At 39.7% G+C, this 17,773-nt stretch overlaps 1 protein-coding gene across 4 annotated transcripts in view; it reads right to left on the minus strand.

Moving 5' to 3' along the window:
- The window catches only part of cyb5r4 (cytochrome b5 reductase 4), a 30,863-nt gene extending 20,441 nt beyond the window's left edge, over positions 1-10,422 (minus strand). For 3 of the 4 annotated variants that reach the window (XR_003749709.1, XM_028978942.1, XM_028978941.1), the window contains exons 1-5: positions 10,210-10,422; positions 6,550-6,671; positions 5,948-6,101; positions 4,246-4,346; positions 3,675-3,759 (exon numbers count right to left, since the gene is read on the minus strand). Coding sequence is in view for 3 of the 4 variants with exons in the window: in XM_028978942.1 (XP_028834775.1) it covers positions 3,675-3,759; positions 4,246-4,346; positions 5,948-6,101; positions 6,550-6,671; positions 10,210-10,321 (574 nt within the window). In the remaining variant the exon portion in view is untranslated. Of the gene's footprint in view, positions 1-3,674; positions 3,760-4,245; positions 4,347-5,947; positions 6,102-6,549; positions 9,863-10,209 lie in introns of all 4 variants that reach the window. The other variant, XM_028978943.1, reaches the window with a different exon arrangement.
- Between the last annotated feature and the right edge of the window lie 7,351 nt (positions 10,423-17,773).

Genomic DNA, 17,773 nt, shown 5'->3' on the forward strand with positions numbered 1-17,773 from the left:
TGAGAAGTTTAATCGATGGATAAGTAGACAAGGTAAGACCTAGATGTTTGTAAAATTCACTTGTTTTGTGATTCAGTTACAATTATAATTTTAACAATTATCAATTAATGTTTTCAATGAATGAAAAGTAATTCATTCATTGTAATTAATATATTTTTAAAAATATATAAAATAATTATTGCATGTGTTAATTGCACAGTCAGTAATGTCTAATTGTGCCTGATCCTCGTCGTCATCCTCCTTTCCTTCTGTGCCCCTTCCAGCCGCCCATCATTTAGGAGATTTTAAGTCTGTGATTCTGGACTTGAGGATAAATAATTGAACAGGGTCCTATGGTTGTTTATAATATGTGCAGAGGGTGCCTGACGTTGTCCTTAATGGCCAGCAGTTTGCCACTGTCACCAGAGTGTCCAGTTTCATGTCAACTACAAGGGTGATGTGATAATGGAGCATATCTGTCTCAGCACAATGTGTCACTACAGGACTCCAGAACAGGTTGATTGGGAAATCCATTCATATTAACAGGATTTCATCTGTATTAGTGCAGACCAGTGCAGATGAGGTATGCCGATCCTGCTCATACAGTTTTATGTTCTGCTTAAAATTATTTATGAATCTATTTTAATATCCTATTTAATATCTTATATTCAGCAATATAAGCTATTAAACTTCACAGATCATCTTAATAGGGACAAAAAGCATGGTAGTTATTTTCACTTATGTCAATATCTAGCGTTTAAGGAAGCGGTCCCGTAATCAGAAGGTTGCCGGTTCGAATCCCGAACCAACAAGGTGCCACTGAGCAAAGCACCGTCCCCACACACTGCTGGGCGCCGGTCATAGCTGCACACTGCTCACTCAGGGAGATGGGTTAAATGCAGAGGACAAATTTCACTGTGTTCACTTCTGTGTATCACAAGAGACAATCACTTGACTATCAATCATGTAGCGTCAGGTTTCAGTGAAATGTTGTTTCGTTTCACTATGTACTGTCTAACATGTATGTAGCTGAAATGACAATTAAGCTCAACATGAACTTAACATACTTTGGGACCAATAGCTTTTTGTAGAAATACTGATCCAATGTGCTGGTGCAGTGCAATCAGCAATAAACTTCACTACCATTCACCTCAGGACCTACAAAAACACGTGAAGTCAGTCTACATGAATCTACAAAAAATTTTGGAAGTGGAAAAAACTTTTCAGTTGATTGTGAGGTTGCACACATTGGTCTATGCTGTTGATGGTGCAGTTGGGAGTGTGGGGTGTGGTTGGATTTTTTTTTGGTGGCTAGTACCTAGCTGGTGGTTTCAGATGGTGGTTTCAGATTGACTTTTGATAGCTAGGGGCTGTCGTGGATGTTGGTTGATGGTGTTGATAATGGTTTGATTGTGGTGGTTGGTTGATGGTATAATTGTTTTTGGCAGCCTGTTTTATTTTTAGTCTTAGTCACATCCATACTCAGTTTAGTCAAGTCGACTAAACCTCTGACTATTTCAGTCTTTTTTTTAGTCAAAATATATCCATGACTATTTTAGTCTAGTTTTAGTCAACAAAACCTGATGACATTTTAGTTTTTTCTATTTAACCCAGTCAATTTAGTACAAGCACACAGTAGAACAAACAAAATTTTCTTTTAGTCAAACATATTTCATAATTAAAACAAGGTTATGACAAATTTGGAGCCCTAGGAAAGATTTTAAGTGGCGCCCCCTTGCATCACAGTAAATTCCATTGCTAGGGCAGATTTACTAACAGGAAACTGAATAGTTTTGTCTTATTATTTAATTTAAATAAACCAATTGCAAATATTAAATACTTGTTGAAATCAAAAAATCACCCAAGTAGCAGGTAAAGGCTAATTAGACGGAGGGCTCTCAAGTTTTGAAGACAGGTTAGAGTGACACTAAACCCCACCACCACCGTCTCAGAAATAATTAATAATTTTATTAGCACATAGCAAAGTCAATTAAATAAAATTATCCAACCTATTTGGAGAGAGAGATGATTATAATATGATAATATGACTGTCAATTTTGGATAACAAAATATGGCTGAGAGTACTTGTTTGGGTATTTAGGCTACAGACGCTCAGTATTGAAAAGCTGATGCTAATTATCTGGCCAACATTCTCTAACAGCAGTCAAGCTGTCATTGTTATTGTCAAACATTTTTCATTTTTCTGATTAATTGGTGGGTGACAAGCTTGTTTCATAGTGAGGCGTGACTGTGCCTCAAGATAGGAGATACAGGAAACAGGACCCTTGATATAATAACGTGATTAAATGAGTGGAAATAACGTCTTGTCAATGAAAATGAAGAGAAAATTTAGACTAGGTTTAATTTTGGACACCCATTTAGTCTTGTTATTATTAGTCAACAATATTACTTTTTTTATTATAGTTGTAGTCACTAGAATTTACATATTTTCTCAATCACATCGATAAGGTACGTTGACTAAAATAACACTAGTTGATGAGGACAGTTTGGTTGTGGCGGTTGGTTGATGGGGATGCTTTGGATGTTGGCGGTTGGATGAAGGGGATGGTTTGGTTGTGGCGGTTGGATGATGTGAATGGTTTGGTTGTGGCGGTTGGATGACGTGAATGGTTTGGTTGTGGCGGTTGGATGACGTGAATGGTTTGGTTGTGGCGGTTGGATGACGTGAATGGTTTGGTTGTGGCGGTTGGATGACGTGGTAGTTGGATGGGTGGTAGTAGCCTAGTGGATAACACACTCGCCTATGAACTAGAAGACCCAGGTTCAAATCCCACTTACTACCATTGTGTCCCTGAGCAAGACACTTAACCCTAAGTTGCTCCAGGGTGACTGTCCCCTGTATCTACTGATTGTAAGTTGCTCTGGATAAGGGCATCTGATAAATGCTGTAAATGTAAATGTAAATGAATGGTTTGGTTGTGGCGGTTGGAAGACGGGGATGTTTTGGTTGTGGCGGTTGGAAGACGGGGATGTTTTGGTTGTGGCGGTTGGAAGACGGGGATGTTTTGGTTGTGGCGGTTGGAAGACGGGGATGTTTTGGTTGTGGCGGTTGGAAGACGGGGATGGCTTGGTTGTGGCGGTTGGAAGACGGGGATGGCTTGGTTGTGGCGGTTGGAAGACGGGGATGGCTTGGTTGTGGCGGTTGGAAGACGGGGATGGCTTGGTTGGGGCGGTTGGAAGACGGGGATGGCTTGGTTGTGGCGGTTGGAAGACGGGGATGGCTTGGTTGTGGCGGTTGGATGACGGGGATGGCTTGGTTGTGGTGGTTGGCTGATGGTCTGCTTTAGCAGAATGTCCAGGAAGAAGCAAGCTGATAATGGTTGGTGATGGCAGGGAAGTGGCTGGTGAATGTTAGTAGTGAGAGGTGGTGGATGGTGGTTGACTGTGTGCGTTGGCAGTGCTTGATGTTATATAAGGAGTAAGTGTGTGGTACAGGATGAAATGGTGGTTTGAGATGACTGTTGCAGTTGGCATTTATTTCCTCCAAGATCAAAAACACCCAATTATAACTTCCAATGGAAGAATGAGATTAGATCTCTGGGATAAAACAGAACCAATAACAAATAGCTTTTCTAGGTTCATTCAGCTAAAGCATGCAAAGCTAGAGCATCTGCACTTTTAAGGGCAGAGATTCTCTAGTGAACACAACTGATTTCTCTCTCACACACACACACCTTTAATGATAGTGCTGGCTTTCACTGCCATCCTACCAATCAAACATTCTTTTAGCATGGACTCATAATTCACCCACCGGTGGACCTGAAAGACAGACACAAATTACATATACACAGATTAATCTTTTCTCTTAAACCTCAAACACAGAAAAACAAACATTTTTGTTTGAAGTTACAGATATTGTAACTTCCTCACAGTCACAGCTTCAGCAAATATCTGGATTGCTTGTAAATTTTCCAGGACTGCACCCTTTTTAACAACTCCTCAGAAGAAAAACGAATAAAGAGATGGATCATCATAGTGGTTCAGTTATCCATCCACTTACCATCCATAATAATAAAAACCAACAGCTACAGGCTTTTACGAAATGAACTTATCAAAAAGATTGACATCTCAAGAGAGGGCTGAGAAGAAAATTGATTGATTTGCTATTAATTAATTTAAACACTTCACTTTACAATATATACTACCAAAAACAATCACAAACAAAATGAAACTATACTCTGCATTAGAACCGCAACCAGTAATGATAAATAAAAATGCAAATTAGCTAGTATAGTAACAGCTCACCTGATCAAACAGGTCAGTGCCGTCCACCCCAGCAGCCCGCATCAGCTCCTCCTCCCCACCCGGGTGGAAGTCCATGTATGCACTGACATTATACACCATACCTACAGCACACACATTGGTGGTGGTCATTACAAAATAACTATTTTTTCCTCAATTTTTCCAGTGACACACCAAATATTGTACAGCAGTGAAATATACATGGTCCACAATGTAAAGAAATCAGTCGTTTTTAAAATGACAAAAAAAAAAAAAAAGACCTTAAAGAGAGAAATTCACAAATTAAATGAACCTTTCCTCAAAACGGCCAAACTATACATATTCTCTCAAATCCACTCATTAGGAAAACACTGATTAAAAGACTCTGGGCAGAGTCTGATTCTTCTGGAATCGTCGATGATTCATTTTGGCAGAATCTTTCAAACTAATGCAAGTTGTGTGGTGAGTCTCTGAACAGAGCGCTTTTCATATTCACCCAGATATTTTATTCATGGATTCCAAAAGGCATTCTCTTGCATTCTTGACAGCTCTTCACTTTGGATCATTGTCCTGTTGGAATTTTTTTACCCCAGCCTGCACTCTCTTAACACTGAGATGCTCCAGGGGGACTGTCCATATCACTACTGATTGTATGGCGCACTGGATAAAGGTGTCTGATAAATTCCATGAATAAATTAATTGTCCAATCAGAAGTTAGCATTTTTTATGTTATTGTGTTATAGCAGACTACATGATTCTCCAGGACAGAGCATAATGTTTTGAAAGGGTGTGTTTTAATAGATTTGTGATATTAATGATTGCGTATTAGAGATTGCTAAAAAAAATAAAAAGGTAATTATGTTTTGGTTGATCTAAGACCATCTGTGATTGGTCCACTGTAACGAATTACTGATACAGTAATGAAAGTAACTAACACAAATGCTCAGGAATGTCTTTCCAGAGACCCGGAGTATGTAAAAGACAGGGCTTAAAAAAGCGGAGTGGCTCTGACAGCTTCCTCCCCCAGATAGACGCTCTCATTACTTATATTTCAACATTAAAAGGTTTGATCTAAAATGAATTGTTACACAGTAAAAACTAAATACCAACTGCAAAAACAGCAAAAAAAAAAAAAAAAACAATTCTTGTAAAAGCGGTTCACAGCATCATGGAACTTCATTTGCAGCCTGTTGCTGATATTCAGGGCAGGTGACAAATCAGAATCAAACCTTTCAGTGGCTCATTAAACCTGTTAATCGATCGCCCCCTGCTGGCAGAAAGCAGGCAGGTATTGAAAATCAATACACTACCAGTCAATCGTTTGGACACCTCTTCATTTACGGGTCTTGCATTTTTTTATAATATATAATATAGAACATAACTGAAGACACTAGACTATGAAATAACACATGTGAGGTTATGCAAAAAACAAAGTTGAACATCTGTGCCTCTCCAAAGCAGGGAGCTTTTCCTGTGGCTACAGAAATTCTCGCTCTTGGCTTCACTCCACCACCCTACTTTACTTTATTTAGCAGACGCTTTTGTCCAAAGCGTCCCTAGACAATGAAGATTGTTTCCAACATGTCAAAATCAAAATTATGAAATCCTGCAGCCCTGATGATGTACAATGATTTTGGAAAAAAAAAAAAGAAAAAAAAAGAAAGAATTTCACTGCTGACTGTCAGATAGAAGAAAAATGTAACGTGTGTGTACATGGTGTCATTACCTCGAATGCAAGTCCAGCAGTCATCTTTTGTGTTGTGCTTCATTAGCTCCTCCTCTGTCACTTCTATAATGCGACCTTTCAGTCCTGTGAAGTCACGCCCACTTTTAGTCAGTCTGATCCAGTCCATCAGACTGTGGCCTGGTTTCAAGGCCACCTGCGCACCAATCACACACACACACACACACACACACACACAAAGAAATGCAGGAAAAATACAGTGATTAATCTGGGGAAAGAAGCAACTTAAATCTATTAACCAAACATCTCTAACACAGAGCATCCACCATCAAGAGTTCTACAGGAGCCATGCTATAACAGTATATCCATAGCTAAACTGAAACTTGGCAAACTGATGCCGTTACTTAATTACGATCTCATGTAAGCAGTGTTGCGATCACTCTTTACTGACGAAGCAAATGGGGAAGCAGTACTGCGAAATAAATGCAATCACACACACAATCCATGCAAGGAACATAATCCTTATAAATGTATAAACGTCTTTCATTTCATATTCATGAAAACAAGTTAGAGGTCCAAAGCAGAAAATAAAGCAAACCCGGACAGTTTCATGTTCCTGACCACTATGATGGAAGGACGCTCACCTTGTTCCTGCCGGCCTGTCCCGGCGGGGCCACCCGTTGCTGGGACCCCATAGTGGGGAAGGACTGGGCCGGGACGTTCAGCATCCCCACCCCTCTGAAACAAAGAGAACTGCGGAGAAACCCTGCGGAAAAGAATACGTCTATCACCACAGCCTGCCCCGCACTGCGAGAGTCAGCGACATATAGGGACGTAACCGGCGCCGGCGCCGCATTTCCTCAACTGCGGAGCGGTTACATGACATGCGCGCAACTGGTCTGATCCCCGTGAGCTCCGGTTTCAACGGTAAATTGACTATAAACTACCCGAGAGCAATTAGTTTCTCTGTCTGAACAGACAAAAGGAAGACATTACTCAAAATGCATCCCTGGTAAATGTTTAAAGGAAGCGGTCGCATGTTAATGACGTTATTTTCGCGCGTTGCTACCGGACGCGTGTAGGGAAGACTCCTCTACTGAGAAGACGAAGCGCCACACAAACTGCTCATTCTTGGGATCACACGATTTCTGTTAGTCTATAATACATATGTCCAACTCGGCTATATCCCGAGAGATCGCTTTATATAGATGTATTATTATAGACCGGCGATAAGAAACGCTGACAACACACAAACTACAGATCCCATGATGCAGTGCGCAATTCGCTGACAAACTGAGCGAGTTCGAACGGGGCTTTTATGACTTTTATGTCTGCTTCACAATCTATTTGCCGTCGACGTGAAAACTGTTTCAACTATAGTCTAAAGATCGCATTCTGCGAGGAAACTGAAGCACTGAGTTATGGGATATGTAATAACAGATCTCCTATGGGTCCTAACGCCGGTTGTCTAGGAAAGAAAGAAAGGGCATACACATCAGCCAATCGGAAAACATCAGTACTGTATCAGGTTAAAAATGAAAAGCCATCCTGGAATTCTTCGCGTTATCCTGCAACCTGTAACGAAAATGCTGTAGATCCCATCCATAGGTGCTCAGAACATCACTTTCAAGCATAAAGTTGTTTGACAGTTTTACAGTCCAGTGCTGTAGTATTCAGTGGGGCAGGGCTTTGATCATTCTCCTTCACCATTCAGAGAGCGGCAGCTCAGACGGTCGGCTCTAAAATTTGTTCCCTTTTGTCATCATAAGGGGAAGGTTACCTCCCATTTCTCATGCTTTTTCTGTGCAGAGAATTTCCCACTACTCCCAGTACTTAAACCCCCAACTACTTTGTGTCTGCGCCAATTATTGTGGTTGGATAATGGTGCTAACGACGTAATTTCCACGAATGCTCCCTCAACTTCTATAGGCCGCTCTCTTCCTCAACCCGCCTCTCTCCTCCTCATTAGCATTTAAAGCTACAAACATGGAAATGGTGCATCCTCATTGTGGGACTAGATCAAAGTGGCTGTAATTCTGCACCAAAGCTGAATTTCAGAAAGATACTTCAGATACAGTATTAGGGGACACTAGAATCAATATAAATAAAAAAAAAACTTGAGTATACTTTAAGCAAAGTAAAGATACTTTTATTAAATTTACTTTTTCAGTACTTTTCCCACCTATTTTCAGCTCTTAACTCATCTCAACCACCTTAAGTTAGATAATGGGGAAAGTTTTCTGACAATCCTGAAAGACTGCTAGAACAATTCTGAACCAGTCATGTAAATACTCAACCTACCAAATTTAATCACCAAATGATCAGTTGGGACAGAGCACGAGAGTTATCTGTAATGCATGTTGGTTCTGCCCAACTGCAACAGTATCATGCTTCGTTTCCTATGATCGCTGTGATCAGGGCCCTCCTGGTGTGTGTAGGGATCATCTCCTCACACAGGTGGAGAACATCTGTCATGGATGCAACACATTTTATGGCCGTCCTCATGACGTCCATATATTACACTTGTTATTTTGGATTCTGTGTTGTGTGGCAGGGAGGAAAAAAATGTACACTTGAGAGAGTCACGCTCACAAGTTCCCTTCTATACCGTCTAAGATAAATTAACAGATAAATCACATCTTTGAAGTACTGGGATTTTTTTTTTCAGATTTGTGCTGACAAGTGAGAGATATGAGTTACATCATATTCAGTTTGATTAACTGCATGATGATATAGCTTTAAAGCAACGTTTTTATACACAAGGACCACTAAAAGTGTAAAACAATGGTCTTTATTATTCACTCTGACTCATCATTCATACTCTGTAAAATTTTTTTGTCCCAAGTAAAAATAATTAGGTTATTGAGTAGAGGTTAATTAAATAAATGTTAGTTGTGATAACTTCTTATGACAGCAACAGACCAACAAACTTAATGTATTGAGTTCTCTCTATTAAAATGGCATTGACCTGAACTATAAATTTTACATTTCCTTTATGGCTCCCAATTTTCCGAGTTTGACGAATAAGCTGTAATTCCACAAAGACAATCCAGTATAAGTATGCTACTTCCGGCAATTAGCATTAATGTTCTGTCACAACTTTGCTATATCAGATCAGCTTAAGACATCCCCTTATCATCCAGAACTGAGTACACGGGGAACTTGCACTATGTAGTGCTCTGTTGCACTACATGGTTTTGCTCTCTCCACCATGTGCCCTTATTTGTTTTTGTATATGGTGTTTTTAAAATTGTATATTGTGTTTTCTTTTTAAATTGTATTTATACCTTTGTATTCAATGTTACTGTTTTTGTATTTAATGTTACTTGTATGGGTCTGAGAGTAACGTAATATCAATTCTCTGCATGTCCTGTACATGTGGCAGAATTGACAATAAAGCTGACTTGACTTGACTTCACCATCAGGACAACCTCTGTTTTCCATTCATTTAAATTGTGTAATATCACCCCAGAGAATTATGGGAAGCTCCAGGCACAATACAGTCCTCTAACTTGTTATCTTTTATAATATAACAATCCTGCCCGGCAAGGTGAACCAGCATGAGCTGGGCGAGATTGCCAGCCCCTTCCTGAATACCCACACCTGGTTTCCCTCCTTTAAAGGAGTACCTGCACCTGTATTGTTGTTCTATCCATCACTGTGTGAGGTATGAGAGTGAGTGTCAGTATGTGGTGGTGTTTGGTGTGAGTCTGAGCGTGTACGATCGTCAGTCAGACCCTGAGCGGACCTCGCCCTCATGTCATGTCAGAGTCGGTGTGACTCTGGAGTCTGGTTTGTGTAGGTGGACTGTGTGTTGCATGTGTTCCCCGTGTGAGTGAGCCTTTCCTTACCCTGTTCTTCACTCCTTTTCCCCAAGCAGATTCCTATAGGTTTGTTTCTCCTATATTACAATAAACTTGGTTATGTTAAAGCACCTGCGCCTGGGTCCTCCCCTTCCTTGGTGTTGTGACAGTAAAGTGGACAAAATGGATTAAAAAATGTCTCTATTTCTTTACACAGAAACATTTTAGTAAGTTCAACAAGAGAGTTCGGTTGATAACCGAATCTTGTTGAATGAACAAAATTTTCTTCATTGATTTCCCACATTTACACTTCTTACTTCATTTTTACTCAATAACATTAACTTAATTAATTTAGCAAGTTGGCTTTTTTACAGTGTACTTAAATGGATGCTCAAATAAAAAATGTAAACATTCTGGCAATACAATTTAAATAATTTGCTGAACTGCTGCATTAATAAAGTGAAGTAACTGAATGATAAAGCAAAGTTGTGTATCGTATACCTGTCATGAAATCAGAGATGATGGAAAGGATGTAGAAACATGTTCTTCCTCTTTCAATATCATCATCATATTCCTCATCGATGTCTGGCTCTTCCGTTCGCTGTCTGAACATATCAGTTCTGGCAGAAGCAGTAATCACATATTTACATTTAACTCCATGATCAGTTGAGGCTGGTTTCAGCTGCACAACCTGCACTGTACACAGGATGGACAAATCCCTCGGCCCTATAATCTTATTACTGAGCTCCTGAACCTATAGAATTCTCTAGCCTAAGGGTGTGCAAACTACTGCCTGCAGGCTGACTGTGGATGGCCTGGATTCGCTTTTAATTGGCCTAATTCTACTTTATTATGAAATATGGCCCACATATTACATGTGTTCTTTGGCAGTACCACAGAAATACAAAATTACAAGTGAGTTCAGAGAATTCTAGACATGGCGTGAAGCTTCAGTTAATGCAAGATAATGAATATATTTATTCATTGGACTTAAGTGATTATATTGGGGTATATTCCCTGGATCTGATTTTTGCAGGGGTCATGACCCCCTAATTCCTGCAAATTACACCTATTGATGACGGTATGGAACCAAGCAAGACAATATCCCTCACCTCCAGTAGGGGGCCCAGCCATTCATATATTTTTCTATATGTGGCCCTTGTTTATACAGTAGTGTTACAGTAGAAACTTCTTGTGTAACATATGTAACATTATGTAACATATGGTTTTTAAAACTTGTGTCTACAGCACTTGTGACTGTCTTTCTAGACATTGTACACTCAGCACCATCGCTTTGTTAGTCCTGCTCAACAGTCTGTTATTCACCACCTTCATTCATTCCTCTTATCTTATTTGTTTACTTCACTACTTAGATCAGAACACTCAGTTTTTCTTGGAGTTTTGTCTCAGCTGGCTTGATTCATGCTTGTGAGAGTGATATTTACACACACAAAATAGACACTGTCACGTCAGGGGACATGCCTCAGCACCTGCCATCTCCCCTCAGTTCACTACCACTCTTTGCTGCACCAGGGCGGGGTGTTGTAACTCATTGGTCTTCTTCAGTAAACAAACGTTATATGCATAGCCTGATGTTCCTATTCAGTCGTTTCACTGGGATGTATGTAAGAGTTACTAACCCTGAGGTGGCAGTAAGCACTGCACTCCACAGCCACTAATAAGGAAACCTAACCCTAAAAAAATGCACAAAAGCCGTTCACCACTGATACTCACCTAAAAAGTGTCCCGACAAGCCCCTTCCGCTTCCACTTCCTCCTCAGCTTGGAAAAGTCCAGCGGGTTTCAAGAGTCATCATCGCGACTTGTCCAATTACATGAGGTCGTCACCTGGAATGGTTTTTAATTATTGACAAGGCACACCTTAACTACTTGCCTTTTTAAATGTGTTTTAGACCATCAGTTGTGTTGTGCAGATGTCCAAAGGTTTATACAGTGAATAATGTTCTAATCCACATCATGGCAGAAACTATTCAACTAAGTAAAGAGAAAAGATAGATCATCATTAAGACATGAAGGTCATCCAATATGTAAAATGACTAAATATGTAAAACTGGCTCTCATGAGGACCACCCCAAGAAAAGCCTTAGAAAGCACACATTAACAGCACCTCAGATTATAGACCACTTACATGCATCACGTTTAGTTCAGGTTGAAGTAGCAGACACATCCCAACATAAACTGCAGCACAGCAGCACAGCACACGATGCACACAGTGAAATTTGTCCTCTGCATTTAACCCATCACCCTGAGTGAGCAGTGGGCAGCCATGACAAGCGCCCGGGGAGCAGTGTGTGGGGACGGTGCTTTGCTCAGTGGCACCTCAGTGGCACCTTGGCGGATCGGGAATCGAACCTGCAACCTTCTGATTACAGGACCGTTTCCTTAACCGCTAGGCCACCACTGCCCCCCCTAGCTGTCTGTCAAATTGCTACATATGGTTTGCATTTTTATCATTTCACATTTTTGACAAAACTATATAGCAAACTAAGTGTTTATAATATTTTAAATTATTATACTTAAAAAAAACTTTTACAATGATAGGTTATGCACTCCTCAAACTCACCAGTTCAAAATATGCAGAACCTATGGAGTGCTGTACAAGTCAGCCAGGCTCAGTCAGTTAAAAAACATTGGATCAAATGTTTTTTCTCATTGGGCAATTGTACTTAAAAACGACATAATTGCTCAAGCCAATAGCAGCATAACTGAGAAAAATCTATCTGAACTGCATTAAGTCTGGCTCAGTGGTAACTGAGTGATAATAGGGGAATTGCTGAAACTGATTGCAGTTGAAGTGGAATCTGTATTTGACACTACTGCCAACATGCATGTCAACTGATCCTGGTGAAACACAGTTGCAGTTAGTACATTGGATATCAGAATTGATATCAGACTTGTCCTTTGCTTCAATTATATCAAGCTTATATCAAAATTATGGGATTTCATTCATTCATAAAAACAAATCAGACGGTTCTTGCTTTATTCAAATAAATTAAATTAAATCTTAAACCAAACAAATGAACCAGTGCTGATGTCAAAACAACAACATTTATTTCTTATATAGCCCAAAATCTCATACAGTATGTCTCAATGGCCTGTTTCCTTTAGATAAGAGTGACAGCTAATGTCTTTTTGGCTCTCTAGACATTGAAAGGTTTTTCATGTCTCAACTTTGATCATTGTTATTCATTGAAATTTAGACAGTCAGCAAGACTTTTAACTAGGTCTAAAATGTATTTCCATATTACACCAATCCTAACTGCTCTTCACTGGCTTGTAAATGTAAATGTAAAACTTTTATTGTTTGCTTAGAAGTCCCTTAATGCTGTGTTTCTGGAGAAACTTCAGCCACAAAGTCAAGCTGTGAAGCCAAGAACTTCCTGGCAGACATTCCTCCAGAACTGATTTCTGTCAGTAAGGGCCAATGGTGAATTGTTCTAGGAATGGCAAGAGACTAATTTTGTGGTGACCTAATTGTGAAGGTGTCTGTGATGCAACTCGTGATTTGACTCCAGCTGTCATTCTCCAAACCCTGTCTGGATTTCATGGGAGTTTATGATCTTATGATGGATGAATGAAGTGATTCACAGCTTACTCCTGTTGGAATTCCATCAATTAGCATAGAATTTAAATCAGGTGGATCAAACACACACACACACCCTTTTCTAATTACTTTTTTCCATTTACATTGTAAATCATATTATATTATCTTTGTTGTTCAATGTTGAATATGAATTTTTAATGAGCTGTAATCACTACTCTACTAGGTTTGGAGCTGTATGAAGTGTTTTAGGCCTTAAAAGTCCACGTGGTTACAGATAATAAATACATAATTTATGTAGTAACAGGGACAGAACATGTGATAGTGGTCTTCTGGTTCATCAGTGTAATCCACTACGATCACAGGTAACACTATGACCAATTCTACTAATACTACTCCCACCAGCAGGTGGCGGTAGAGATTCATATTAAAAATACACGTAGCACATTTCACGGTCGAGCTGCCTGTGAAATCTGCTCCCCTGCAAACTCATTATGACAAGCATTGTTCTGAGAAATGTGAGGTTTTATTTCGCTTTATAGGACGCACTCTGGGATGCGCCGATCGTTTATTTGGCTCAGACTTGAGCAGCGCTGATTACAAGCTGGAACAAATACACGAGAGAAACAGATAAGATGAGAGGCAAGGTGACATCCATCTGAATATCAGACGGTAACACTTCCAACACATACACGCCTCTGAGTCAGTCACTGTGCGTACGGGTGCGTGTGTCTTGATCACACTTGCGTGGTGTTTATTACATTACGATCAATGAAAGCCATATTAGTGCACAAAAGCAATGAATATGTAATGCTTTAGCGGCTTAGCAGCCTCCCCCCAACAACTTTCCAAACGGGCTGACATTCTATTCCTTCTTAAGCGCTTTTAAAGCCGTTGCTGTGGATGTGAGTATCCTGGTAACACAGTGATTGGCCAGGTTAAGTGTTTACGCCAGAGCAGGTAGAGCAGCATCAGCACCACCAGCCCCCTCGAGCTGCACTTACTGAGAGCCCCCATCCCTCATCGAAGGAATACTAACACAAAAAGCCATTTTCTTTGAAATATCCACTTATTTGCTCAAAACCTCTTAGTTTATTGTGCTCTTCCCTCCGCCCCTGTCCCCGGCCCCACCCGTCAGCTTCAGTAGATCCCAGTGTAATGGCGTAGGGGTAGATAATTACAATTTCAAAACCATTTGCCAGATCATTACTAGCTAATCCCCTGTTTGATCAGATGAGTCACGCGTCTCATTTAGCATGGTGCTGGACAGCGCTGGCTCTCTTGCAAACAGCCCTGTCCCCGGTCACACAGGTCCTCAGGGCCGAGAACACCAACCCCCCCAACACACACACACACACACACACACACACACACACACACACAGACGTTTGCATCAATATAGACACACACAAATACAAACACAACCACACATTGTCAACACATGTAGGATGCAAATACACAGACACACGTTTAATCAAAGCAACAAATACTTGCAATCAGGACACAAAACAGAGACTTTTTTCAATGAAACCTACATACATTCTTTACAGTTTACATTATATTATGCCATTATCAAAACTCAATATGAATTTCAAATTTTTCTCAGTACTTCCAAGTTTGTCAACCTTTTGTATGCACTGAGTCCGGTTCTCCAGTGTAATGGGAGAAGGTGATGATGATCTGGACCTTCTGCATTCATATGCATATAGTCATCATGGTCATGGACAAAAGAATATTCTGGAATATGCTAGATTGTCAGTATGTTTTTTTTGTTTTTTTTACTTTTGGCCCTGCTGTATATGACAGAAGATGCAAATTCACACATGTAATGTTTCATGTAATCATATGAAGTCTGACCATTGGCAGCCATGAAGAATCTAGGTGGACACAATCTTCATCATTTGCATCAGAGGCTTTTTTTATCTATATTGTTAAAAAAAAGAATCTTTGGACGTTTTTCTTGTATGGTATAATTTCTGATCCTTCGCGACAGATGTCTGAGTTGTGTTGTGTATAGTTGATTCACATGCTGCACACACTTCCTGTTTGACATGTTGCCATATGCATAACACACTAAATGCCAAAGAGGAATATTTCTGCCATGGGGTGGTGAGCGAGTGCCCATTCGGTTGTGCCATCCCTCTGTGATCTGCTTCAAGTGCAAATGATGTTGCCATGGAAACGAGCACTGGGTGAACAGAATGGGGGAAAAAGCTTCACCTGCTATTGTCCAAATGTTGAGTTTTGCCATTGCTGTGTTAATGCTGTAGTGTGATAGTGGACTCATCGGTTTGACAGTAAGAGGGTATGGGGACAGATGCAAGGTGTAAATATTGTCAGTGTCAAGACTGAATGCAAACTCACAAAAGTCTGATAATATGGTGATTCTACAGACATTTCAACTGGGTATAATTGTTTTAGACATTAACATTTACTCAACATTTACACAGCAAAACAAGCACAAACAGGCCACTATAGCGGTACACACACACACACACACACACACACACACACACACACACACACACACACAAACACTCTCTCTGCAGCTTTTGCGGCTTTCCCACAGCTTGTTTTCACAGTTCCTCTCATAGGTCAGCTCCTGTAGTCTATAAGGTTCACCTTTAACATACTGACCCTTGAGGAGAGATGGACCAATATGCTGTGACTGTGCAACAGAGCTTTGAAACAGATCATCTGAGCCTAAAAGGGTGTGTCCAACCCCCACATCCCACCAGGTCAGGACTCAATAAATCACTTCTGGCTGGTTGACCTGCAGTGCAGTGCAAAGGAAGATCAATTACTGTGACCAGAAACAACTCTGTTTTTCAGACCCCTGTCTGTCTGGATTCACTGGATATTTTATTAGAGGAGGGGGGACATGGAAAAATCATTTAGTGTGCAAAGACTGGCTGCTGTCAGGCATATTCTGCATCCAGCATCTTCTATTTTGATATCATGAGTTGCTTTTTGTATACAGGATGACTGACAGCTGTGCAGTTTTGAATGGCAGACCAAGCAATGAGACCGATGTAGGTAAAACAATATATCTGTAAATAGAGATGAGCTGATGAACACAGTTCACTTAATAGTATTCTTCCACACATAATGATTACTTAGTTATCAATGGATTATGTTTCAATTAATCAAAGCTAATTTGTGTAAAATCTATGATAAAGGTCCTCAAATTCAGGAGCTATGAAATCAGCTGGAAATGGACCGTAACCCTCTCAGGTACAACTGAGGTCCCCTTGATCAAGTTACCGTCCCCACACACTGCTCCCTGGGTGCCATTCATGGCTGCTCACTGCTCACTAAAAGACTTTTCACTTCATGACAATCCTTAACTGCCTTAAGTTTTTTATGATACCTGGAAAGTGAGAAATCTCCCATGTAAAGTGTCATAAGATGTATGTCCCACATAACCTGCTTAGAAAAAGTTAAGCTTTCTTTAAGAAGACTAAATGCCATTAATGTAAATATTCATAAAAAGTCATTGAAGAAACAAATTTTTTCCTTTCATGACTATATAAAACCCATATAGACTCTTGTCTACGGTATAAACCCTAGAATGTTATTTAGAGTAAATAAACAGTATATATGAATAGATCAGTACCATTAAAACTCTTATATTATCAACAGGGATTTCTTACCTCCTTGACAGCAAGTTCAAAAATTGTCTATCAAAAATGTTTTTCCTCAGTATTGACACATCAGAGCATTTTCATGTTTTTACTATTATATTTTGATTATTTAGTTACTTAATTATTTCTTAAATGAAAATATTACAGTATAATTACTGTATAATTCATGTTTTGTGGTTATGTTAGCTTATCTAATGTTTTTGTTAATAAAAGAAACTTTTTGTTTTTAAATATTTTTAGGTTACAAAAGCTGTCAGTGCTTGTCAGTGATAAGCTAAAATAAACAAATATTTTACTCCCTTTTGTCTTCTAAGCAACTCTACTGCACCTTGCTCCCTTGCACCCTATGACCTTTGTGTTTGTTTGTGTGTGTGAGTCAGAGAGAAAGAAAGAGAAAGGGAGTGTGTGTTTTTTTGCCCTGTCAATCATGCTCTGCTACAGCAGTAAAGTCCATGTTAAAATGAGTGTGAGGTTTAACAGCAGGAGAGGTACTGTGCAATAAAAATGCCTGAGAGAGATAAATGCATTCACATGCACACACACACACACACAGAGCACCAATGCTCTAAACAGAGTCGTATTTTACTGACGTCCAATTTTACACCCAATGAAATTTTAATACCCTCAGCTTCCAGGCCAGCTTTCAGGCCAGAGTTTGTTTCACTTTGGTATTTTGGTTTCAAATCATTTACTTAATTCAATGTACAGCATGTCAATTCTATGTTTTTTTTATATTTATTCTATATTATCAGATGCATACGATGAATGAAGTAAGTTAAGTATGCAATGGAAAAGGTAGATATGCTCTATATATTATATATATAAAGATGCATTTTGGTATTCAATTCTATATACTTCCA

This window comes from Denticeps clupeoides, chromosome 5, assembly GCF_900700375.1.
Source record: "Denticeps clupeoides chromosome 5, fDenClu1.1, whole genome shotgun sequence".
NCBI classification, from domain to species: Eukaryota; Metazoa; Chordata; class Actinopteri; order Clupeiformes; family Denticipitidae; genus Denticeps; species Denticeps clupeoides.